Source organism: Sorex fumeus, unplaced genomic scaffold (assembly GCF_029834395.1).
Source record: "Sorex fumeus unplaced genomic scaffold, SorFum_2.1 ptg000063l, whole genome shotgun sequence".
In the NCBI taxonomy this organism is placed as follows: domain Eukaryota; kingdom Metazoa; phylum Chordata; class Mammalia; order Eulipotyphla; family Soricidae; genus Sorex; species Sorex fumeus.
In genome coordinates, this window is record NW_026606120.1 from 13,823,678 (window position 1) to 13,848,085 (window position 24,408).

Here is a 24,408-nt window from a genome sequence, read left to right on the forward strand (position 1 = left end):
CTAAGGAGGCACTATGGCCAGTCCCACCACCACCCAGACTTCAGGTGGCAGATGATCTCCACCAGCTGATCAGATGGAATAATAACAACTGGCTTTCTCTCCTGTCTCCAGGAATTACTCATTATTTGAAGGGGATGATTATGTCTGATTCATTTTTGTGCAAAGATAGGACAATTATCTGCATGTAGAAGTTACGAACTAAAATGTGTATTAAGGAAGTAACATAATACATCTTAAGGGCATATACCAAAGGGCTTTAGATGGGTAATTAATTTTGCCCTCAGAAATGCTATAAACACAGGAAGGACAAAGAAAAGCCGGTACTCCCAAGAGGGTCTCACCTTTGGGTGCGAATGTGCCCCAGGGAAAGAACAGTACCTGAGCGTCCGAGTGCGCCTCAAACTGCGCAGTGGTCCCTGCCGCCTGGTCAAAGGTGTACATGAGACGAATGTCCTCCTCATGCAGTTCATGGCCCTCCACAACTATGGTCCCTACAGGAGAAGAGACGGCCACTGTGACTCGACCATCCTCCCTCCCCCAGCCACCTTACTACCAGCACACGCGCAGCGTCAAACTGCAGCGATGAGCAGCACGAGGTCGTTTCCTTGTGACTCTCAGCACGACTGGAGCCCAGGGGGTAACAGACCTTTCTTACATGGCACTGTGTGGGTCGAAGGACAGTGAAGCCGCCACCAATGTCTTCTGTTTCATGAAAACTTTTGGACCAAAGAGCACAAGCCAAAAACTGATGAATCCTCACTAGAAACAGCAGCATGGTGAATGAAGCCATGGCAGGGGGAAATCGGAACCTGACGGATCCTGCCCAGCGGAGCCTCGAGGCCGACCTAGTGCAAATGCCTCGTCTGGGAAACCCACGTGGTTCCAAAGCTCCCCGGTTCCTGAGCACTGGATGTTTGATGAACATTTCACTTGAGGTCACAGCTCTATATCTATTTTCTTTCCAATGGAGCAGAACAGTCCACTCAGAAACTAGAGGTTAGACAAATTACCAGTTTCAAGTGAAGCTGTTTCCCAAGAATCCTGGATCTCTTGGCTACTTCACAGAACAATTTAGATTCGTGACTTGCTGAGTATAAATAGTAGATGAGCAAAGTTTCAATAAGTTACTCATCTCTTACATCATACAAAACTTATCTAGAACTGAGTATCTTAGGGGCATAATCCCAGTTTCCATGACCACCCAGCTGATTTCTAGGTCCTTAAATCACAACTCATACTTGCAGGCTGATGATGTTCAACCTCAGAGGTTGTCCTACGCCATGAGCTAGCACTACGAGTATGCCCCAAAAGCTTTCTTGGTGAACTTTAAAGTGTCTGACCAGCATTCCTGATTGTAAAACGGGCTTGAGAGTGAAAGACTGTCGTAGGGTCTTGGTGAGACTCATGCAGCATCCTAAACCTGCTAGGGCTGAGCACTCCTAGCATCTGAACCAGCTCTGCATTCTCTCCCTACGCCTGCCTGTTATCCAGTCCCTTCATTTCGAGCTGTCCCTGACCATCACTGTCACTCAGGGCTATGAGGGGAAGACAAACGTTAGCTTTGTCCATTTCCAATTCAGAGTGCCAGCCAAACTGAGGAACTGAAAAGGATTCTCTGGGTGACCGACACCCACCCGTCTCCTGGAAGCGCTCCAGGGCCTGGCTGCTCAGCTGCTTCACTGCCGTCATCACTGCCTTGAAGGCGCCCTTCAGCCTCTTGCCCAGGACCATGTGATCAGGCTCTGCCCTCAGGCGGATGCCATACTTGTTTTTATCTGTAGACAGAGTCACTTTCCGCACATTCAATTCCTGTAGTCAGGGGAAAAGATGAAACATAAACGTTCATTCCACAAACTCTCTTACATGAAGGACTAAACACTACTTAACTATTTACTGAAAGCCCAAAGTGGAAATGAGCCCAACAGGCATGGATAAGACAGGGCATGTCCACACAATGACCATTAGGGAGCTATATAAGGGGATGCAGCTTGGACATCTGCTGGGACACAAATTGGTGTGAGTGAAAGTGGAAAAAAAAAAACCAAAAACAAAAACCCATGACCACTGCCAGGTATGGCCCCCAAACGAAAAAAGAAGCAAAAGGAAGTCAAGACATGAAAGATCACATGCCTTGTGTTTCTGTTTATACAATGTCCAGAGTTGGCATACCATGGGGAGCATATCTGTGGTTATCAATGGCAGTCGGATCCAGAGGGAAAAGTGGTGTGTGAATGAGAAGTGACAGTGAATTTTTCATGAAAAGGTCATAAATCATATAAATCTGACTGTGAAACTGTTATTGTGATCACTGGGTAACCTCTATAAATACTATGAAATCCTTGGGTCCAGAGAGACGGTACAGTGGATGGGGTGCTTGCCTTGCACAGAATAGGGGCAGAGAGGTGGATGAGGACATAAATGATCCAAATGAGAGTGATCTTGAAATGCGTTTTGAAGAATGACAACTACATTGCAAAAAAAAAAAAAAATAAAACAAACCCCAAAACAAAACAAACAAAAAACCCCCCAGCCATCCATGATGATTCTAAGTATCAAACTTCTAGACAGTGTTCAGGGACCAGTCTCAGTAGTGCCAGGGGCCCATGACAGGCACTGAGCGTTTGAACTGGTGCCCCTGTTTCATCATGGCAGACACTTTAAGTCTGGCAGGCAAAACTGTCTTTTGGACAACAACAAGGAAAGACGTTACATAAAAGATCTGGATGAAAATGGTCAAAACATCCCTCTTACCTCAATGATATATTTCTCCAAAGACTTAATATCGTTAAGGGCTTCTGGATCTTGATGGATAACCACAATTTCTTTCAAAGGATACTAGGAAGAGAAGAAAAGGGGCAGTTCGCTACAGATACAACTCTACATTAAGTAAAGAACTTCAAACATGTGCATTATAAACCCAAAGTAAAATCTCAGACCTTTATTGGAATAGTTTTCCGGTCACGAATCACTCGCCCGAGCTCAATGACAGACTGCATTCTGGAAACGGCACTCTCAATTTTCTTGTTGATCAACTCCTCTCTGATGGGGAAAGGTGGTATGTGGAAGAGATCAGAGTCACAAGGAGAAAATCACAAACGAGCCCACTTGAACTATTCACAACAGCCGGAATCTGGAATAACTGAGTGCTCAAGAACAGGCGACTGGATAAAGAAACTTTGGTACATCTACACAACGGAATACTATGTAGCCATTAGGAAAAACTAAGCCATGAAATTTTCTTACACATGGATGGACAGGGAGTATCATGCTGAGTGAAATGAGAGGAAGAATGACAATTACACTGCAAAAAAAACAAAAACAAAACAAACAAAAAAAACCGCCAACCAGACAGAATGATTACACTAAATTTGCAGTATACAAAAAAAAGCATAGTATGAGGGGCTGGAGCAATAGTACAGCAGGTAGGGCGTTGGCCTTGTACGCGGCTGACCCAGGCTCTATTCGCAGCATCGCATACGGTACTCTGAGAACTGCCAGGAGTAATTCCTGAGTGCATGAGCCAGGAGTAACACATCGATTTGCTCAAGTGGGCAAGTGGGCACCAGTAACATCTCACAACAAATTGTGAGACTTGTTACTATTTTTGGCATATTGAATACGTCATGGGTAGCTTGCCAGGCTTTACTGTGCGGGCGAGATACTCTTGGTAGCTTGCCGGACTCTCCGAGAGGGGCAGAGGAATTGAACCCGGGTCTGCTGCGTGCAAGGGCACTGGGGCAACACACTCTATCTGCTGTGCTATCACTCCAACCCATGAGATTAATAACCAAAGATAATAGAAATGAGGGCCCGGAGGACTGGTCCTTGGTGGGAAGCTTATCACAGCAGGAGGAGAAGGGCACTTAGGACAGAAAAGGGACCACTATGGCAATGATAGTTGGAAATGATCACTCTGGAGAAGAGCTGAGTGCTGAAAGGAGGCAAAGTGATATACATGATAACCTTTCAGTACCTGCAGCACTGGTAATTACAAACCATAATGCCCAAAAGGTGAGAGAAAAGGGATAGAGGTGGAGAGAGAGAGAGAGAGAGAGAGAGAGAGAGAGAGAGAGAGAGAGAGAGAGTGTCATAAAGGCAGACTGGGGATTGGGGGTGGGGTGGGAAATGTACACTGGTGAAGAAACAGGTGTTGGAACATTGTATGACTGAAAGCCAATCATGAACAGCTTTGTAACTGTGTATCTCACAGTGATTCAATTAAACAACAACAAAAAAACCAAACTTAATTTTAGAATTAAAACAAACAACCAGAGGGGCTGGAGCGATAGCACAGTGGGTAGGGTGTTTGCCTTGCACATTACCAACCCGGGTTCGATTCCCAGCATCCCATACGGTCCCCTGAGCACCGCCAGGAGTGATTCCTGAGTGCAGAGCCAGGAGTAACCCCTGTGCATTGCCGGGTGTGACCCAAAAAAGCAAAGATAAATAAATAAATAAATAAACAAACAACCAGGGGCTAGAGTGATAGCACAGCAGGTAGGGCGTTTGCCTTGCATGCAGCCGACCCAAATTTGATTCCCAGCATCCCATATTTCCCCCTCCCGAGTACCGCCAGGAGTAATTCCTGTGTGCATGAGCCAGGAGTAACCCCTGTGCATTGCCGGGTGCAACCCAAAAAGAAAAACAAAACAAACAAAACACACAATCAAAACAAACAACCAGGGGTCAGGAGTGATAGTATAGCGGGGAGGGTATTTGCCTGGCATACGGCTGACCCAAGTTCAATCTCCGGCATCCCATATGGTCACCCAAGCACCACCAGGAGTAATTCCTGAGTGCAGAGCCAGCCAGGAGTAACCTCTGAGCATCGCTGGGTGTGACCCCCGCCCCCCCCCCCGCCCCGAGAAAAAACCCCACCAGACAAACCAAGAAAATTGGGCCTGCCTAAGAGAAGTGAGAGAAGGAAGTCAGATTAGACATCCTCAGCACCAGGGCCTGTCTCACTGGGGCAACACAGCATGACACAGTAAGTCACAGTGACAGAGAGACAAGAGGCCTGGGCCTGTTGCTCTGTGTCCTGGGAAGCAGCTCCTGGCCCTTTCGATGACCCACGTGCCACATCCCTGCTGCCATTTCCTGGCCCTTGGAATAACTCGGGAGAGAAGGAGCAGGGAGCAGCATCACCCTCAGTCCCCCGAGTGTGAGGTGGGTCCCTTGATCTGTCTCGAATTCTTACCGCACATGGGGCAGCATGAGGTAGTGGATGCTGAGCGTGTCCCTGTCCTGGACAGAAACGGGGTCGATCAGCATCTTTAAATTCTGGTACATCAGTTCCGTCAGGAAAGGTGTGTAGGGGGCCTGTGTGGGGCATAGGACAGCAGCTCATTCACCGTCTCCTCATAAATAGCAACTTAAGGCACTTTAACATTAATACCATCACTGCTGGCCAGAGCGATAGGATAGCAGGCAGCGTGTTTGCCTTGCATGGTTGGCCTGATGCAAACGCCTTACGTGCTGTGCTATCACTCCAGCCCCGCCAGGAATAACTCCCAAGCATTGCCTTGCATGGCCCCCAAACCACAAACAAGAAGATATAATTTAAAATATATTCGGTTAAGCATGAGAGCGAATCCAAAGGGAACTGTAGGGCTGGTGAGACAGTACAGGATTAAAGTGCTTCTCTTGCAGTGGCTGACCTTGTTCAGGGAGTAGTCCCCAAGCACCAGTGGGTGCGACCCCTCATAAATAAAGGCAACTGTGGCAATTCAGTGTAGAGACAGGACCTTGGCCATGAAAGAAGACACCAGTGATGAGATGTAAAGAGTCCAGCTTTGCGTTTTTGTTTTTGGGTCGCACGCAGCTGTGCTCAGGGTTTACCCCTGGTTCTGTGTTCGGGAGTCACTCCTGAAGTGCTTAAGGGATATGCGATGCCAGGGATTGAACCTGGTCAGCCAAGTACAAGGCAAGCACCCTATCTGCTGAACTATCTCATGTTTCTTCGCCCTGACTTGTTGAATCACAACTGGAGACTGAAGGTGCTTTAACACGTCTATTTTGCCCCGGAAGACACACCACAGCGCTGGAGATCTCTCCGGGCCCCATACCGGGCCAATTTTACCAGGAACCCCAGATGGAGCAGGCACACTCTCCTCGCCTACTCCAGATGGAATCCTGGTGACCAAGAGCTTCCACAAGCAAGGCCCAGGTATGCAGTTTCCAGGACTAAATCTCCAGGCCGTATGGCAGCAGAGGACCTGTCTGTTCCTCCCCAGCTCCCCGCCCACAATCTGTCTCCAGGCGCCATCTTAGTGCACCAACAGCCCTGGCCCAGAGACTCCCAACTGAATCCCAAAATGGATTAGTGCCATACAGAGATGTCTCTGGAATCCAATCATTTGCAATCTAGAATTCCAGAAGCACCTGGCCACTTTGGGGGCCACATGAACTCTCATGATATTCAAAATGAGCAATGGAAAATAAATTATCTAGCCTCTGGCAGGTAGGCTTGAATGGTGGTGGGAAAATTTGAGCAAAACATAATGCCCCAAAGTAGAGAGAGAGTATTGGGGAAATCGTCTGCCATAGAGGCAGGGTGGGGACTGGGATGGTGGCAGGGGAGGGATATTGGGGACATTGGTGGTGGAAAATGTGCACTGGTGGAGGGATGGGTGTTTGATCATTATACGGCTGAATCTCAAACATGAGAGCTTTCTAATACTATCTCAAGGTGATTCAATAAAAACAAACAAACAACAACAAAAAAACCCCCCAAACCCATCTATTTTTCCTGGGGGAGCAGCATCTATAGCCTACATACCACACACATGCACGCACGCACACTGCAGTGGTAGGCACAGCCAGGCAGCTTACCATGAGTCTGCACAGAGACAGCAGGACACTAAACAGGGTCTCGAGGGCCATCACACAATCCTCCACGCCGTTTTCACCCTAAAATAGCAAAAGAACAAGCAGTCAACTGAATGGGGGGCGGAGGGGGCGTGGAAAGTGTTTATTATAGAACCACATAAGAGACTGTCAGAGGTCACCCACAAAGGGAAAGTTTGCAGGAACAGGGGTCAGGACCATGACTCTGGCTCTGTCCCAGACTGTCAACAGAACGTCTCTATGGCAGCAGGGCAAGCTGGAGGGGCTGGATGCTGAGCAGGACACTCAGACAACACTCAGGCAATGGAAATTTTAAGTAAAAACAATTTAACCAATAAAATACACATGCACTGTATATGCCAAAGGTTATCATTATTATGTGCATTAGTAACTATGCACATTAATAATTATACTCTAGCAAGACAAAATTATGGCTTTGCCCTAAGCTTTTTTCACTAATCCAACTGCGGGTAGGACTGACAGGCAGTGGGAGCCTCACCTGGCCTGTGCAAAGGCTCCCCACTGCCCCCCGACAGCCTGCCTGGTTTATGGCCAAGCCTTGTTCACCCTGAATCCCAGCTGATGTAAGAGATCTGCCAACGAACAACTGGCTCCCTGGAGGCGGAAGCCAGGAGCTGCCAGTTCAGGCTCAGAGCCTGACGTGCCATTTGCAAGTATGTCATAGATCTGGATTTTTGGATTCTAAGAGCAATCTGTTTTGGTGCTGCATGGCCTGAGACGTTCCCTCAGCATGACATTCCAGTTGTCTTTTTAAAGCATGTGCGATGACTTTCAGAACTTAAGGTTCCCATCCACCAAAAGGTCATAAACACAACTGATGGGCGACAGTGAAAGGGAAAGACAGCTTTGAAAACGGAGCACGCAGAATGTCCCATTCCTTCAGTCTGTCCCCTTGTCAATGCTGTTTTCCCGGCGGCACTTACTTTTAATCTTCTGCGATTCATTCTGACATACCAATTGGTCAGAACATCCACAAATTTGACCAGGCGAGGCACCACGGTATAGAGGCGGTAAGCTGAAAAAAAGACATGTCAGTGAGGCCACAAGAACACGCTCAGCACGCTGCGTGCTGGACAGTGACACAAGCCCTCTGGGTCTCTGCTCACTAAGGAGACAGAAGCTCCTCAGAGAAGCATCACCCACAGTATTTACTGGGGCTGTGGCTGACACGGGAGCCAAGGGGCTGAGGGGCACACTCAGAATGACGTGCTGGTCAGGGAGAGCAGACAAACCCCATCTGCATCTGAGGGGACCCGCCACATAGCTCTACAGGGCACTTGTCACCTGGAGCCCCGCCAGGTGGGCACATCAGTGTCTCACTGATCTGAGCACACTCAGGAAGCTGATAGGCCAGAGGCCAAGTGTGGGCCAGTGAGTCTCACATTAGTGTTTCTGCTCCACAGGGGAGACTGGGGAGTTGGGGCGCACATAAGGGTCAGAGTTCAACACCTGATGGGGCACACTCAGTCCCCGGCCCCCAAAAGGTTCCTGGTGCTGTGCTGAGAAACTCTGGCTGTGTGGGGGAGGGGCAGGGGTTTAGAAGATAGGTGGAAGGGTGAGGAGGCCAGCCAGCCCTGCTGCAGGATTAGAGTATTGCTCCACCCCACCCCCACCCCCTGCTCCTTGAACGAATGTGAGACTCTTTGTTGAATAAAAACAAACCCCACAAAGGAGAGAAAGACCCCAACGGATGAGCAGACCACGCCAGCGAGGCTCCTGGCCTCGCAGGAGAGCACAGTCGGCTAGGGCCAAGCCGTGCGCTCTGATGCCTCCAGAGCCTGGAGCCAAGTGCTATTTGCTACTGTCTCACAAAGCCCCAGCCCGGTCCCATAGGCCGGTTGTTGCTATGCAAGTCTGTGATTTAAATGATTAGGAACCAGGGCTGGAGTGATAGTACAGTGGGTAGGATGTTTGCCTTGCATGTGGCTGACCTGGGTTCAATCCCTGGCATCTCATAAGGCCACCTGAGCACCGCCAAAAATAATTCCTGAGTGCAGAACCAGGAGCAACCCCTGACCATTGCCTGGTGCGACCCCGAAAGCAATAAATAAATAAATAAATAAATAACTGACCTAGAACATGCACTATAAAGGGAGCACCTGGGTTATACCTTTCACCTCCCTGGGCTCAGGGATCTCAAAGTTCTGCAACTGGAGACCTTTCAAAAGGCTCCTGTGCTAGGCCTCAGGGTTAACTAGAGGCTGATGGAGGAGGAAACAGAATACAAGGACCGGGGTTGAAGGCTGGCCCTCTCCTCTCACACAGTCTCTGCAGCTGCTGCCCTGCCTTTAACCTTCCCAGCAGCCTGGCCTTACTGGACGCATGCGCTCAGACCCGCACGAGGGCAGTTCTGCCCCTTCAAAACAGTTGGAGCATCCCTCCTGCCCACGGGCCATAGTGACCTCTGGCAGGGGCGCCAAGAGCTCATTTCCAGAGTGTAGACCATGGGTGGCGCCTCCTCTTCTCTTCCACCCACCACACCTGCACAGGCCTCCCAGTCAGCGGCTGTTAGAAATCCCGACTCCGCGGCCCTGACGCCTCCATGGTCACAGTACACATAAGGGCGACAGCTCTGCACATCATGCAATGTGGGTTTCAGGGGCCCCAACAAGTACATTTCTATGACACTCTATCTGAGAGGTCAGAAGAATCTGCTCGGGGGCTCTTTAGAATGCCTCTCAATGTGTTCTCTATGTTCCTGAAGAGAAATAACTGTCACTAGGGCGTGAGAGGGCTGAGCACTGCTGCCTGGGAGCAGGGCCCCATGAAACACACCTGTCATCTCTGTCTCGAAGAAGCCCAGCAGTGACTGCATAAAGGACAGGATCCAGCGGTCCGTGATATTGGCGCTTGCCTTCACCAGGGTCTCGTTGTAGAGGAACTCCACCCCTTCCTCCTGAGAATGGGCAGTTAGTGAAACACTTGTGTGTGCTCTGGGGAAATCACTGCAGGAAAATAAACTCTTTGCTTCAACTGAAAGAAGTCACCTCCTTCCACCAAAAGTTAAACCAAAAATCCAACAGAAACACACCCAACATGGGGCTGGAGTGGTAGCACAGCGGGTAGGGTATTTGCCTTGCATGTGGCTGACCCAGGTTCGATTCCCACCATCCCATACGGTCCCCTGAGCACCGCCAGGAGTAGTTCCTGAGTGCAGAGCCAGGAGTAACCCCTGAGCATCACCGGGTGAAATACACCCCACATGCACACCTTCTACTGGTTTCTAAGCTAAAGGAAACATCCAGAGCCGGAGCAATAGTACAGTAGGTAGGTTATGGCTCCAAAACCAAAACCAAAAAGGAAACGAGAAGAAAATGAAGAAGAACATGGGGTGCACAGAAGTCCCACAGGCCCGAGGGAGGTGAACAGGTGTGGGGAGGTGGCCTTTCACAGAACGGCTCAAGGGAACTTTATTCACCCTCCCAGCTCCCGTCCTCCTCAGAGTACCAGGACAAATGCACCTGTCGGGGCTGTCCTAGTACACTTGCTGTCCTAGGAGCTTCCCTGCCACCCCAGACTCATCCTCCGGGTTCCCAGCACTTTGGTCTGGCTGACAGAGAGAGAGCATGCCAAACGTGGCCTCTCTGCAGGCAGCTCCTGAATCTAGCGGAGGCCAGGGCCTCCTTCCTGTGTCCCTGGCCTCACACATGCCCCGTGCCCCTCAGCCTCCCCGAGGCCCAGCACACCTTCTGTAGCCTCAGGACATTCTGGATGAAGAAGCGGTAGGCGTTGTACCAGGGCAGCAGCACGTCCTTCAGGACGTCACGCACGCCTTCCTCCTTGAAGCGAAGGTTCTCTGCTCGCACCACCGGGGAGTTGATCAGATACAGCCTGAAAACGAAAGACAACAGCAGGGCAGAAGACAGTGACCCACAGCACAGCAACACTCAGATCTTACTTTTTGATCAAGGGAAGGATCAAGAAGAAATATCTCTCGGTCAATTTAACACTCACAATGCTACTGGTACGGGCAGAGAGCCGTGAGGCAGAGTGCATGCTTGGAATGCAGGAGGCCCTGGGTTTAATCTCTAACCTCCGCACCTGCCGCCAAATAAAATAAAACCCACACCAATATCGCCCCCCCACCCCGACTCCCTGGGTTTTGGGCCACACCTGGTGGTACTCAGGATACCATGGGGTGCTGGGGAATCACACCCGGGTTGGCTGCATGCCAGGCAAATGCCCTACTCGCTATACTATCTCTCTAACTCAAATTCATTTATTTTTGCCTTTTAGGGCACACCCTGCAGTGCTCAAGGGTTATTCCTGGCTCTGCATTCAGAAATTACTTCTGGCTGTGCTTGGGGGCCCATATGGGATGCCAGGAACTGAAGCCAGGTCAGCTGCGTACAAAGCAAACGCCCTACCCACTGTACTACTGCTTTGGCCCCAGATAAAATTTTTAAGTGCTAATTACAAATGGAATCCAAGGAAAACAATTAATAGAACGGGAAATACTAAGATTAAAAAAAATAACTATACACAAGGAAGCATTGGTTTATACCTGAGAGCATCAGCACCGTATTTATGAATGATTGAAAGTGGATCTGGATAATTCTTTTTTCGTTTGCTCATTTTCTGGCCATCACTTAAAAAAAAGGTGGGGGGAGGGAGAAATGCTGATTAAGTAAAGAAATCAATGAGCATTTGTGGGATATACAAAACACGGTATGAGACTATTACCTGTGGACAATGATAGAAATGAGGACCAGGAGAACTGGCCAGTTAGGATAAGAAGGGACCACACTATGACAATGACAGTTGGAAACGATCACTCTGGACAAGAACTAAGTGCTAAAAGGAGATAAAGGGATATATATGATAACCTTACAGTACCTGTAGTGCAAACCATAATAGTCAAAAGGAAAGGAAGAGAGAGGATGGAGTGAGGGAGCAAGGGAAGGAGGGACAGAGGGAGGGAGGGAGGGAGGGAGGAAAAGTGTCTGTTGTGGAGCATAGAGGCAGACGGGGCGCGGGAGGTAGAAGGAGAGAAGTTAGAGACATTGGTGGTGGGAAATGTACACTGGTGAAGGGACAGGTATTGGAATATTGTATGACTGAAACCCAATCATGGACAACTTTCTGTTTATCTCAAGATGATTTAATAAAATTAAAATGAAAAAAATTCTCAATGAGCAAAGTGGAATACACAACAAATGAAAATGGGATCTAAACTAACGCTGAAGCATAAATGATAAGGCTGTTAGCTCCAATCTTTCTTGTTTCTTTCTGAGTACTACAGAGAATGGATGAAGAAATGTCAAGGTAGAGTGAGCACTGGAAGATGCGCAAGTGTTAGCAGTTACATGGGGTCCAAATTTACAACAAACAAACAAACAGTTACATGGCGTTCACATTTATAACAAGAAAAACAAACTCTAACTCACTCAAACACAATCTCACGCCCTATTCTGAAGGACAAACCAACACCCACGAGAAGGTGAGATCAGGATGGACACGGGAGGGGAACTCTATCTGCTCAGCCACATGTGGGAACTATGAACACACGAGCTGCATCCCCAAGGGAAAGAATTTTTCTCAAAAGTTATCTGCAACATGATTCCATTTACAGGATATATTTGAAACAACAAATCACAAAAGTATACACCCGGCAGATAACAGGCTTGGGGAGGAGGGTGGCTGTGACTGTCAGAGCCGCTGAGCATGGTCCCAGGATGTGCTGGTGGGTGCACACCTTTACAGGTCACGCTGCTGTGCAGCAAACGAGACCACGTAAAGCAGCAGCACTGAACAGGATAGAGGATTGTGTCAATATCGAGTTCATAAGAAAGAAACTAGTTTTAAAAGATGTGGCCACTGGGGAAAAACTGGGCAACGTCCACAAAGAATAGTTGCTACTTTCTGCAACTCCTGCAAAGAGATGGTAATCTCCTTTCTGAAATATCTACAGTTGATGGAAATTAAAAAAAAAAAAAGGTATGCCCTGTAGGGCTAGAACCAGACTGACATGAATTTATCTCTCATTTTCTGATGACCTGGGTTTAATTTGACTTAATTTTCTTGTACTTCAATTTCTTCATATTTCTTCAAAATAGGGTAAATAAAGGATCCATCTCACATAGTTCTGTGGAGTAAATGAGTTGAGATGTGTAAATCATCAGAAGCATGAAGCAGGGTGGCTATGTATATGATCTGGTTAATTTTCATGTTTTAATCTACATTTTCACTTCTACTGACTAGAGATGATAGAGGCAAAGGATAAAAAGGACTCCTCTTATGCCAGTATCAGAAATGGCCAGAATCAACAGCATCCTCACATTAAAAAAGAGGCAAACAAAATCTACATTTAAGGAGGGATGGGCGTTGACACATTGTGTGACTGAAAGCCAATCATGAACACCTCTGTAACTGTGCATCTCACAGTGATTCACTTAAAAAAAGAAAGAAAAAACAAAACTACGCTCAAGTTCCAGCATCCATATTAAATAAAATCTCGAAGTAAAAGTGCTGTACAAAATCCCTAAGGACACATCTTACTGCAAGCTTATCGCTAGCTTTATTTTGGGAAGCACTTTTAATCCAGCAACCCTTCTTCCACTAGACTTTCAATCTAATCCGTCTCCCCAAAACAACCCAAGTCCAGAGGTCTATATGTGGGAAAGAAAATGGAGGAGAAGGAAGAGCAAAAAAGAAGATCAGAGGAAAGAAAACAAATGCAGGAGCAGAGCAGATTTCTAATCTTCCCTCCAAAGAAGGGCAAGGTCAAGGGCTGGCTTGGATGAAGCCCTTCCTCCCAGGCCTGAGCGCAAGGGCGGGGCTGACACCTGCCTGGCAAGCACCAGTCCATTGACAATCACATTCTTGAAAGCGGGTTGTCCAAAGAGAGCTGTCGCCAGCACCAGCAGGGTGTAAAACCTGAAAGAAGAAAATATAGAGAAATAGTACAGTAAAAATTGTGAAGGCAGGGCCAGCTACACTCCCCTCAGGGAACCGGCCAGAACGGGGCGTTACTGCACAGCCTCAAGACCTCCTAGACACACTGGACTGACAACCAAGAGGGTGCGTTCCCTTCAGCAGGTCACAGGAGGCCTTTTGAACTTATGACAAAAGATGCTGAATGCACGGGCCAGAAGGTGGATGAGAGGAATCTGGGTGTGTTTCTGCCCTCCCTGAGAGTCTCTATTTTGCAGCTTATTTCCTTAGAAGAACTTTCCGTAGGGAAAGCTGTCTCAGGAAATGATGTGGTTTCCTCTGCGGTGCCTCTCATCTCATCCGCTCAATTTTGTACCCCAAGAACATTACATGGCATTTGGGGACTGGAGCAATAGTACAGCAGATAGGACATTTACCTTGCATGTGGTTTGATCCCCAGTATCCCATATGGTCCCCCAGGAGTGATTCCTGAGTGCAGAGGCAGGAGTAACTCCTAAGCATTGCTGGGTGTGACCCCGAAACAAAAATAAACAAAAAACAATTTCATGGCATGAGTTAATAAGGATGAAAACCAGATCCCACAGCTAACATGCACCTACCCAGATGTTCTTTCCTCGGACAGATTAGCCCAAACCCATGGGATGAGGAGGGAATAGGTGTGTCAGGAGAGCCAGGGGTCTCAGAAACATGCGGGATAAGGCGCTCCTCAGAGAGGGCACGGCGGGGCAGCTGGAACTTGCCCATAATAGAAATTTCCTCCTGAGAACTATATCCACAGACAGACTGATCGGAAGCTGCAAATAGCAGATTCTAAAATGTTAAGGCTGAAATTCCATCAGTTTGCAGTCACCAATGCAAACTGTGAAAAGAAAACGACACCAACATTCCTCAAATGCCCTTTTCATTGAAGAGGATGGATGTACTAGTTATTTAAATAAAGCACAATTCCAGGATCCTCCCAGGAACTTTCAAGGATTACTCCTGGCTCTAAGGTCAGGGAACTCTCCTGGCAGGGCTCAGGGTATTTTTCAAAATTTTTAATTCTTGTAACATTAACTTTATAACCTTGTGAAAACTATATGAAGAAATTTTCAACCTGCCTTCAAATCTGTAGCACACAACCCTGATATCTTGTATGGAAATGCTCATTAAACATTTTTGTTTGTTTTTGGCATTTGTGGTCACACCCAGAGATGCTAGGGATTACTTCTGGCTCTGTACTCAGGAATCACTCCTGTTGGTGCTCAGAGAACCATATGGGAAGCTGGGGATCAAACTCGGGTTGGCTGCATGCAAGACAAACACCCAAGCTGCTATACTATCGCTCTGGCCCCACTCATTAAATGTCTGAATACATAATTTGAAAGGAATAAGCTAAAAACAGAAGACAAATCATTCTGTGTCAGTCATACAGCTAGCAGAACAGATCTCTCTACTCTAAAACATCAGTAAAATGGCACAAACTCTGAGATTGCTGCTCAGAACCCTTAAAGGCAGAGCCTGCCCGAGTGGACATAGCCCCCCGAAAGACACAGGGTAGGTCCACAGCAAAGCAAAGGAATAAAGCGCTCGGAAGAATAAGGAACATACCATCCTCTGGTTTGGTCGATGCCTTCGGCAATGAAGTGTGCAGGAAATGCGTCTTCAAATTCTTTCTTATTTTCAAATGGGTAGTGAACCTGAGCATAAGGCATGCTCCCACTCTCAAACCAGCAGTCAAACACTTCCGAGATGCGATGCAAAGAGCCTTTCCCGCATCGGGAAGGAATGGTGAGATGGTCGATGCTGACAAACAAACAGAGCAACCACTTCTTATTCCTTTCAAGCACTAGAGAACTTGAATTGTCATCAGGGAACAAATCAATTCCTCCTCTCGTCGACTGGGGACAAGCATCAGATGTTGTCCAGGATTTCAGAGAGCACCAGGCAGCTTACCCACGAGTTCCCAGGTATTAAGACAGAGGCCATCCCAGCCTGAATAGGGCAGCAGTTATTCAGCAAACGAAGGATCTCTATAAGTGACCCTGTCGTCTGCTACAGAGACTGTGCCCCAACAGTCTGAGTGCCATGGCATTATGAGGGCTGAAATGAACCCCGTAGTCCAAAACTGACCTTTCTCTGTGCAGATCTGTGACCTTTGCTCCAGACAGTTCTTCAAGTTCTGCCACTGACCCAATGCACACTATCTGCCAGGATAAAGTCAAACATCAAGAGAGCTGTGAGGTTGAGAGCCACACTCTTTCTTTTTGGGGGCGCACTCACAGGCAGTTTCAGGAACCTTGTGCTACTAGGGGAGGTTCGTGACCATCCCCATTGGTCTGGAGGACAGTTACCACCCCTGGGCCACTCTGACAGAGACCAGCCTGAACTACCACAAGCTCTGATTTGCTGCCAGGAATGGGAAGAGGAGACCGGTCCTTGCTAAGACATCTTAGCTTCCTCTAGGCACTGGACTCTGGCTCTTTAATCACAAGCCAAAGGCAGAATTAAATCACTGCCAGAACCCAACAGAAGCAATCCAAGCACAAGACGCTCTGGTGCTGCCTGGAAGGATGCTGAGATGGGTCCAGGCGGGGTGTGGGAAGGTGACTGGACATGCCCTCTGGAGAGGAACAGCAGAGACCAGTGGGGCTCTGTTCCGGGTACTTCCCTGTTCTCTTGGTCAGCTCTAAAGCGTCTCCAACTCAGTTTCCAGAAAGGCCCATCTCAAGTCTCTCTAGGAGATTCCCTCTGAGCCCTTGGCTGTTCTCCTGACTGAACCGATGCTCTCAGGACGGGACATGGACTCACCTCTTGCATACTGTATATTTAAGCACATGAACACTATTACTTGATACATGATTTTATAGGTTAAAGGTGTACAAGGTTGGATTTCTGTTTTGGGGGCCACATCTGGTGATTGATACTCAGGGGTTGCTCCTAGCTCTGCACTCAGGAATCACTCCTGTTGGTGCTCAGGGTACCATGTGGGATGCCAGGGATTAAACTCAGGTCAGCCATGTGTAAGGTAAGCACCCAACCTGCTGTACTATCGCTCCAGCCACACATTACATTCTCTTAAGTTTGTATTTTTCATCATACTCTGACATATTTCAGTGTATGGACCTTCTTCCTAACTCATAAAAAAAAACATCTGAACACCCCCCCCCCCCCCCGGCCACCCACCCACCCACAGATACAAGGAAACGCGTCTCTGCCTCACCTCCTCAAAGTCATCACTGACCCACAGGGGGATAGGGGTACCCCAGTATCTGTTTCTGGAGACTGCCCAGTCACGGGCGTCTTTCAGCCAATTTCCAAATCGCTTTTCTCGCACAAACTCTGGAACCCTGCAATAAAGAGGTCTGATCACTGTTTACATTAAGGAGCAGTGAGTAATGCTGCCATTTTTATCTATGCACCTTGTAGAATGCTGTGGTAATGCTACGCTCATCCCCCGCCCCCTGAGCATCTTCTGTGTGGATGGTCCCTGAGCTGGTGCTGCCCCACAGTGGCCATGTCTGCTGTGAATTCACCCCAGGGCCGGCATTCCCTCGCCTGCATCCCGGCCATGGTCTCTGTGCACGAGTCCTGTTAGCAGTCCTGACACAGCTGGCACGGCCCCACTCGAAACAGGCTCCCTACACAGCAGTGCTGATCCCCTGGGTCTCACTGCAGACATCCCTGTCCCATCACCCAGGCACCGGAGCCTACTGGGAGCCAGTTGAGGCGCCAAGTGCCCCAGGTACATAAACAGCCTGCTCTCTGGAGCCACGCACACCCTGGGCGTGACTGGTCAACATCCTTGACAAGGCCATCAAATAGTTTCTCAGTTTCTCAGTATAAAAATGAGAACACTTGGGACCAGAGAGATAGTCCAGCAGGTATTTGCCTTGCACATGGCCAACCCTAATACTGCGGGGAGCAATTTCTGAGTGCAGAGCCAGGAGTAAGGCCTGAACATTGCCATGTATGACCCCTCCCAAAATTAAACAAAAACAATGGAAAAACTTTCTTGAGTGCGCGTGCGCGTGCGCGCGCGCACACACACACACCAGCTTCACTTAGTAGGAACAATAAAAGTTATGATTTCCAAGGCTTTCCTTTTATAGCCCTAAGATTCTCCCTATTCTTTGGAAACCAAAAATTTTTTTGAAAAGCCAAATTGGATTAACTGGATATCTGGGGAAAGTGGGAAAAGTGATTGCCCTCAAAACGCTCAATGAAAAACATTCTTCTGAATAGTAGGGGAAAAAAAAAGGGACAACGTCACAGGTGCTGAGGGGCCACCAGGGTGCTCCTTGGCAGTTAGGGGGCATCCGATGCGCCCAACATGGGTTTTGCTGGAACTACACACCAGCCCCTACACCCTATTTCCATTCTGGCCCTGCAGGCTGGAGTCTCAGCTTCACACATTGGGCACTGCAAGGGCAAGCATGTCTGTGGCAGGAGCTGCAGGAGGCAGCGTCGGACTCCAGCTACAAAACAATCCCAAAGCGTGGAGGATGAAGGCTCTGATGGGGACACTCAGAAAGAAATGTTTATGCCTCCCCTCCAAATATTACTGAGGGCTAACGGATTCTGAAAACACACACATTGTTTTAAAATCCTAAGTTATCCTAGTCTGTAAGTGGAATGAATGGCAGCCTCTCATTTCCACTGTCTTTAAAAACAGAAACACACATGCCAGTGACAGAACAATCTTCCCATTCTATATTAAAGGGTGGTCGCTAAGATTCTCACAGGTCGGGGAGCATAAGCCGAAGTTACCGACTCCACCACAAGGTACGAGGAAGCATCTTCCCACTCACCAGTAACTCTGGTCATTGTTGCTCAGCAGCTTGTCCACCATGTGCTCCACCCGCACGAACCAACTGGGCACTGCTTTGTAAATGAGGGGCGTGTCTGACCTGGGGTATGGAAACGCAGAGAGGCTGGTCAAACTGAGGCATGGTGAAACCCAATGTAATTTCCTCGTTGGTGTCATCACCACTTCTTTGGCTTTTTGCTGACAATATTCACTTTATTTCGCAGACACAAATGTCATGTTCCCGCTACTGGACACTACTAGAATCAAGTCAAAGCTAAAAAAAAAAATGAGAAGGAAGATGCAGCTCTGCTGGAGTGTTGTCAGTTGTGTCAGACTGGCATCAGGGGCATGAGCAGCAGTGCAGCGGGAAGCGCACTTGCCTTGTGCTCAGTCAACCTGGGCTTGATTCTCAGAATTATATATGCCAGCAGTAATCCTTGGGCACTGCCGGGTGTGGCCCCCAAACCAAAGAAAGGAAAAAAAAAAAGTAAAAGGTGGCTCCAGAAGGAGGGTCACCAGCGAGGCACTGAGGGGTTCTGAGTCTGCATGACCAGAGGTAGGAGTCAGCCCTGAGCACTGCCGCGTGTGCGTGGAAAATAAAAAACCTGAAGCGTAACTCAAAGAGCCTTCCTTCATTTCTTCTTACCGCCAGCAGAAAGGGTAGCTGTGAGTGAAGGTGCTGGCAATCAATACTCGGCCTTGTTCCTTCAAGGTCCTGATGATATTTTTATCCGCTTCCTGTTGAAAAATTAAATACAGCCATCAAAATATCCCACAGTACTCAGTAACACAACACAATTAAGAACACCACCATAAACTAGTATTTTGTGGCTTTTTATATAATAGCAGAAACACACACAAATCTTTTTAGCCACTGTGTAACTTTAAGGATCTTTAAGGTACACTGTATACCATTTAAGATAGTGAAACGTTTGGGGTGGGGCTGACTGGGTTTCCCCAACCCCAGCATCACATATGGTTGCCCAAGGACCGCCAGGAGTAATTCCTGAGTGCAGAGCCAGGAGTAAGTAACCCCTGAGCATCACCGGGTGTGACCCAAAAAGCCAAAAACCAGAACAAAAGACAAGATAGTAAAATGTTCAGATATCTATCCCAAGATATACGAGTTACAAGTCTAAAAACCAGCTCTTTTTGGATGCCTTGAAATTACAACACATGTCCTTCCTTGGAAGGAACAAACCCTTGGAACAGAGCTATAATTATCTCTCTTTTCTAATTTATGTGCTGAATAAAACTACAATAAAAACTTTCTGGAAAAAACAAACAAACAAACAAACAGATTTTTGAGGCCTAAGGATAATACAGAGGTCAAAATGCTTGCCCTGCATGTGGCCGACCTGGGTTTGCTCCCCGGCCCCATCTCCTGAGCACTGCCAGGAGTGATCCTCGAGCACAGAGCCCAGAGTAAACACTGAGCGTAGCTGGGCCCCTCCCTCCCCCTTCCCGCCAAACTCCCAGGTCTGGAAGTTTTGAGAGAATGCTAATGAAAGAAATGGGCAGCAACTGCCACCTTTCCACATCATACTGATAACAGACCTTCACATACTGTCCCACGAAATCGGTCACTTCAGCTGTGAAGCAGCCCGAGGCGTCCACGGGGCAGATGGGGACAGAGTCTTTCTGAATGATGTTGAAGTCCATGCAGACCCGGTAGTCATCCTACGGGAGGGGGAGAGGAATGAGGGGAGGGATGGCAGAGTAGTGCAGACACAGGACGGAGGCACAGAAGGTGACGGGTTTGCCAAAGGAGTTCCCAGCATCTGCAGGATGTCACCAACTTCACCCTCTCAACTAGTTACATCAATAACCTCCCAGTTTGAGTGATTGAAGCATGTAGTACTGGGAGAAGCTGTGAATGCAGGGAGCGGGACAGCAAATCTGTAAGTGATCTGAATAAGATGGCCGCAAGAATGAGTAATCTCTCTCCCTCCCTGTTGCGCGCGCGCACACACACACACGCAAGCACACACCCCGCAGTGGTAACCAATATTCTGTTATTAGAACACAGTTCCAAGATTTATGCTACTCACAGCGCCAAAGTAGGGAGCCTGGTGGACAACCCCTGTGCCTTCCTCTTCCCTCACATAGTTGTCCACAAGCACCGTGAAAGCTCCGTTCTTCTTACACTGAAAACACAAAGGTTACTCAGCTCAGAGAATGAAGCACTGCCATGTCATACAACTAACTTGAAGCATTACCATGTCATACAACTAACTTAGCAACCTCTTGGTAACTGCCTTAAAATTTTTTCACATACTGGACCAGAGAGACAGTACGAGGCAAGCATTTGCCTTGCACAGAGTGGTCACTGATTTATGCAGGGGCTCTACCCAGGGTTCCCCAAATACCACTGAAAGAATCCATATTAGGGCATCAAATTTTTGTGTACTTTAGCTAACTTGCAACATTGCTTTCTGTAAAACTGCTTGGCTGTTTTGCACCTGGGGGAGAGGGGACTTGGAAAGTGATTTACTGTCCCTGAAATGTATTGTCTCAGTAAAGCACCCTGCAGATTTGGGTAAAGGATAACTCAGGATGCGGGTGGTTGGGGGAAATTGCCCTTTCCTGGAATGTATTGTCTCACTAAAGCACCCTGCAGACTTGGGTAACTCAAAACTAGGATGGTCAAGGGAGATTACCTAAGGCTTAATGATTCCAGCTATAACCTTGCTTGTGCTGACAATCGATGTACGTAAATGCTGATCTTTGAATCTATAGGCTAAGGAGTGAGGTACATTTAAATGGATTGGTTAAGAAAGTATATGTTGTTACAAATCTATTGGCTATGAAATGCGCGGGCTTTGCTGTAACGGCCAGTGAAGGCCTATATAAGATCCCCTTTGAAGAAGTTCGGGGCTCTCAGCCACTGCCCGTTTTTGGGGTATGCTGCGGAGCCCCAGCATGCTGGTCTAAATAAACCCCGTTTTTACTCCTGCAGGAATTGTGTCTATCTGGTCTCTCCGCGCCTCCCAGGGCTAGGGAACTCCCGATCCCAACAACCACAAGGGGTCACTCCTGAGCAGATCCACTCCCTGAGCACTGCCAGATGTGACCCAGAAATCAAAACCAATAACCAAATAAAAGGGGGAAAAAGACAAAAAAAAAAAAAAAAAAACAAACCCCAAAACACCTCATACAGAGGCAAGAGAAACAATTCCAGATAGTTCAAATGGAGTGGAAGCTTTGCATGTAGGAGCCTGGATTTGTCTTTAAGTACCACTGGATGTGCCCCCCACCCCCACAGCCTCCACAAGCTATACTGAAGCCCAGAAACCCAAGTCCCTAAGTGTTACCTTCACAAAATAGTCAAACAAGGGTCTATATTTCTTGCCTTTGAGATGTGCACCAGGAAATCTAGGAAGACAGAAGGCATATTAGATGAAAATCATCTGAGAAATGTGGCTGTAGCCACATCAAGCCAACACTACCCTCTGTTCTGCTGCCCTTAATGATGACACATATACCCAACATCGGTCTGAGAACTAAGCTCATGTAAGCGGGGCTTTGGGTAGAAAAGTGCCTGACCTTATAAAGCCCATACATGGCATGCACACACGGACCAACAATACCTATGCTTTACCTTTCAAGGATCTCGTAATCACTCTCCAACTTATAAAGGGCTGGTAATCTGGCCTCCATTAAAACGAATATTTTTCCTCTGACAACATCTATGAGAGAAGGGAAAAACTGAAATGAGACCTGGGATCCTTCTAAAGATGCATTATCAGCACACTTGCCCTCAGCTGTACCCAATATGCTCAGATCAAGAGGGTATGGAAAGGATGCCAGGGCACACAGCTTCTTAAAGAGGAAATACCAGCTCACCAGTTGTTAATTGGACCTAGATGCATTTAAAACAAGCACATCTTTATTTTCTTCTGCGATAGCTCTATGTATGTGCTTGTCCTAACATGTAGCGGGAGAGAGTGATGGTGCAGCAAGTAGGGTGCTTGCGTTGCAGGAAGCCAAGCTGGTTCAATACCCAGAATCCCACATGGTCCCCACACCCTACAGGGAGTAATCCCTGAGTACAGAGCCCGAAGTAAGACCAGAGCACCATCATGTGTGGCGCACCCCCCCCCCCCCCAAATTAGTCAACTTATACAAACCAAAAAATTTATACCACCACTAATCTATATATATACTAATATACGTTATATAAATGTGATTCTTTTTAAAAATAACAAAACATTATCCTAGAGTCATATTTTCACCTAATATATTGTGAATATCTTTCAATACACGAATATAGGGCTTTCTCATTTTTCCTTTTTTAATCAGGGGTGTTTGGGGAGACGCAGTCATTCTCAACAATCCTTGTTTAGGCCAGGATAGCCTGATGGACATGGTCAGCGCTGTGATGTGGTGTCACTGGGTCCAGCAGTTCTGGGGGCCAACGGGGCCATATGTGGCACTGCTGAAGGGGCTAAATAGTGCTGGGGCTCAACTCTAGGGCCTGTGTCCAGACAGCTGTGTGGCCCACGTCTCTGAGTAAGCTGGCAGCCTGACTGTTCTCACTTTTCTAAACATTCTATGGGGTGAAAGTGGGTAGGGAAGGTGAATGTGCAGCTTTCCTGAGTCATCATGGAAAAATATTCTTCCCCTTCTTATCCTCGAAATGCCATGGGGGGCGGGGGGTGGTCTATGAGGTTGGGACTTCACTTCCTAGTGCCGCTGTATACACTGAGTGTGATAAACAGTTTCCTGGTGCCACCTATACTGGGCTCTGTCTGGTGGCCCCGTTTTATGTGATCCCTGACACCCAAGTGACTTTTCAGACTTTGTTAAAACTTCTTCAGACTTCTAGTTTTAGTTCAAAAGGAAATGTAAACTTTCGTTCTTTGTGCAAATATTTCATGTTTTGGTGACACCCCATAATGCTCAGAACCCCATAAAACTCAGCATAAACTCCTGGCTCTGCTCAGTAATTACTCCTGATGGTGCCAGGGATCAAACCCGGATGGGTCACATGAAGGACAAGCACCCTATCCACTGCACGATTATCTCTTCAGCCCTGCCCAAGTATTTTATATATTATTATTATTATTTTGGTTCTTGGACTACACATAGTAATACTCAGGAACCACTCCTGGCAGTGCTCAAGGGACCATATGGGATATTGGGAATTGAACCTGGGTTGGCCTCACGCAAGGCAAACACTGTACCTGCTGTACTATTGCACTGGCCCCAAATATTTTAAAACTATCTTACCCATAACAGTTAAAAATCCCCTCACTCACACATACCCTTAATCTTCACATACTGCATTTCCGGATTCACGCAGAGGGCGAGGTTACTCGGCAGAGTCCAGGGAGTGGTTGTCCAAGCTACTAGAGATACGTTTTCATCCTCCTCCAAAGGGAAAGTCACAAATACAGATGGATCTTGAACATCCTAAAGGAAGATAAAGGGTTTTATAGAGGCCAGAGAGAGAGTACAACACACAGGGCTCTTGTCCTGTACGTGGTTGACCTGTGTTCAATCCTGAGTACCACATCCAGAGTACAGAGCCAGGAGTAAACCTGGGTATGGCCCAAAACTCCCACCACCCCACACATCCACCAGCACCACCACCAAAGACGACAACAAAAACCAACTCTAAAGGGCCACGAATGTCACTCTATTCTCCTACATTTGGGGGCCCCAATTTGCTCCCCTTCACCACAGGAGCCTCTAAGCATCACTGAAAATGCTGCTGCCCCATCCCCTGAAAATAAGAAAACAGCAATATAGTGAGGGGGAGAGACAGGGAGAGGGAGGGGGGAGGAAAAGGGAGAGGAGTAGGGAGAGACAGACAGACATATCACGGGTTATGTATACTGGGAAGCAGAGAATGT

At 47.8% G+C, this 24,408-nt stretch overlaps 1 protein-coding gene across 1 annotated transcript in view; it reads right to left on the minus strand.

Moving 5' to 3' along the window:
• The window catches only part of IARS1 (isoleucyl-tRNA synthetase 1), a 40,840-nt gene that overhangs the window by 8,805 nt on the left and 7,627 nt on the right, over nucleotides 1–24,408 (minus strand). Inside the window, exons 7-27 of the mRNA XM_056127790.1 lie at nucleotides 23,818–23,965; nucleotides 22,152–22,239; nucleotides 21,865–21,925; nucleotides 20,602–20,697; nucleotides 20,108–20,230; nucleotides 19,197–19,288; nucleotides 18,552–18,650; nucleotides 16,964–17,090; nucleotides 15,874–15,947; nucleotides 15,352–15,546; nucleotides 13,657–13,743; nucleotides 11,372–11,455; nucleotides 10,554–10,698; nucleotides 9,643–9,763; nucleotides 7,791–7,882; nucleotides 6,832–6,909; nucleotides 5,198–5,319; nucleotides 2,937–3,039; nucleotides 2,752–2,835; nucleotides 1,635–1,809; nucleotides 379–491 (exon numbers count right to left, since the gene is read on the minus strand). Coding sequence (XP_055983765.1) covers nucleotides 379–491; nucleotides 1,635–1,809; nucleotides 2,752–2,835; nucleotides 2,937–3,039; nucleotides 5,198–5,319; nucleotides 6,832–6,909; nucleotides 7,791–7,882; nucleotides 9,643–9,763; nucleotides 10,554–10,698; nucleotides 11,372–11,455; nucleotides 13,657–13,743; nucleotides 15,352–15,546; nucleotides 15,874–15,947; nucleotides 16,964–17,090; nucleotides 18,552–18,650; nucleotides 19,197–19,288; nucleotides 20,108–20,230; nucleotides 20,602–20,697; nucleotides 21,865–21,925; nucleotides 22,152–22,239; nucleotides 23,818–23,965 — 2,307 coding nt within the window. The remainder of the gene's footprint in view (nucleotides 1–378; nucleotides 492–1,634; nucleotides 1,810–2,751; nucleotides 2,836–2,936; nucleotides 3,040–5,197; nucleotides 5,320–6,831; nucleotides 6,910–7,790; nucleotides 7,883–9,642; nucleotides 9,764–10,553; nucleotides 10,699–11,371; nucleotides 11,456–13,656; nucleotides 13,744–15,351; nucleotides 15,547–15,873; nucleotides 15,948–16,963; nucleotides 17,091–18,551; nucleotides 18,651–19,196; nucleotides 19,289–20,107; nucleotides 20,231–20,601; nucleotides 20,698–21,864; nucleotides 21,926–22,151; nucleotides 22,240–23,817; nucleotides 23,966–24,408) is intronic.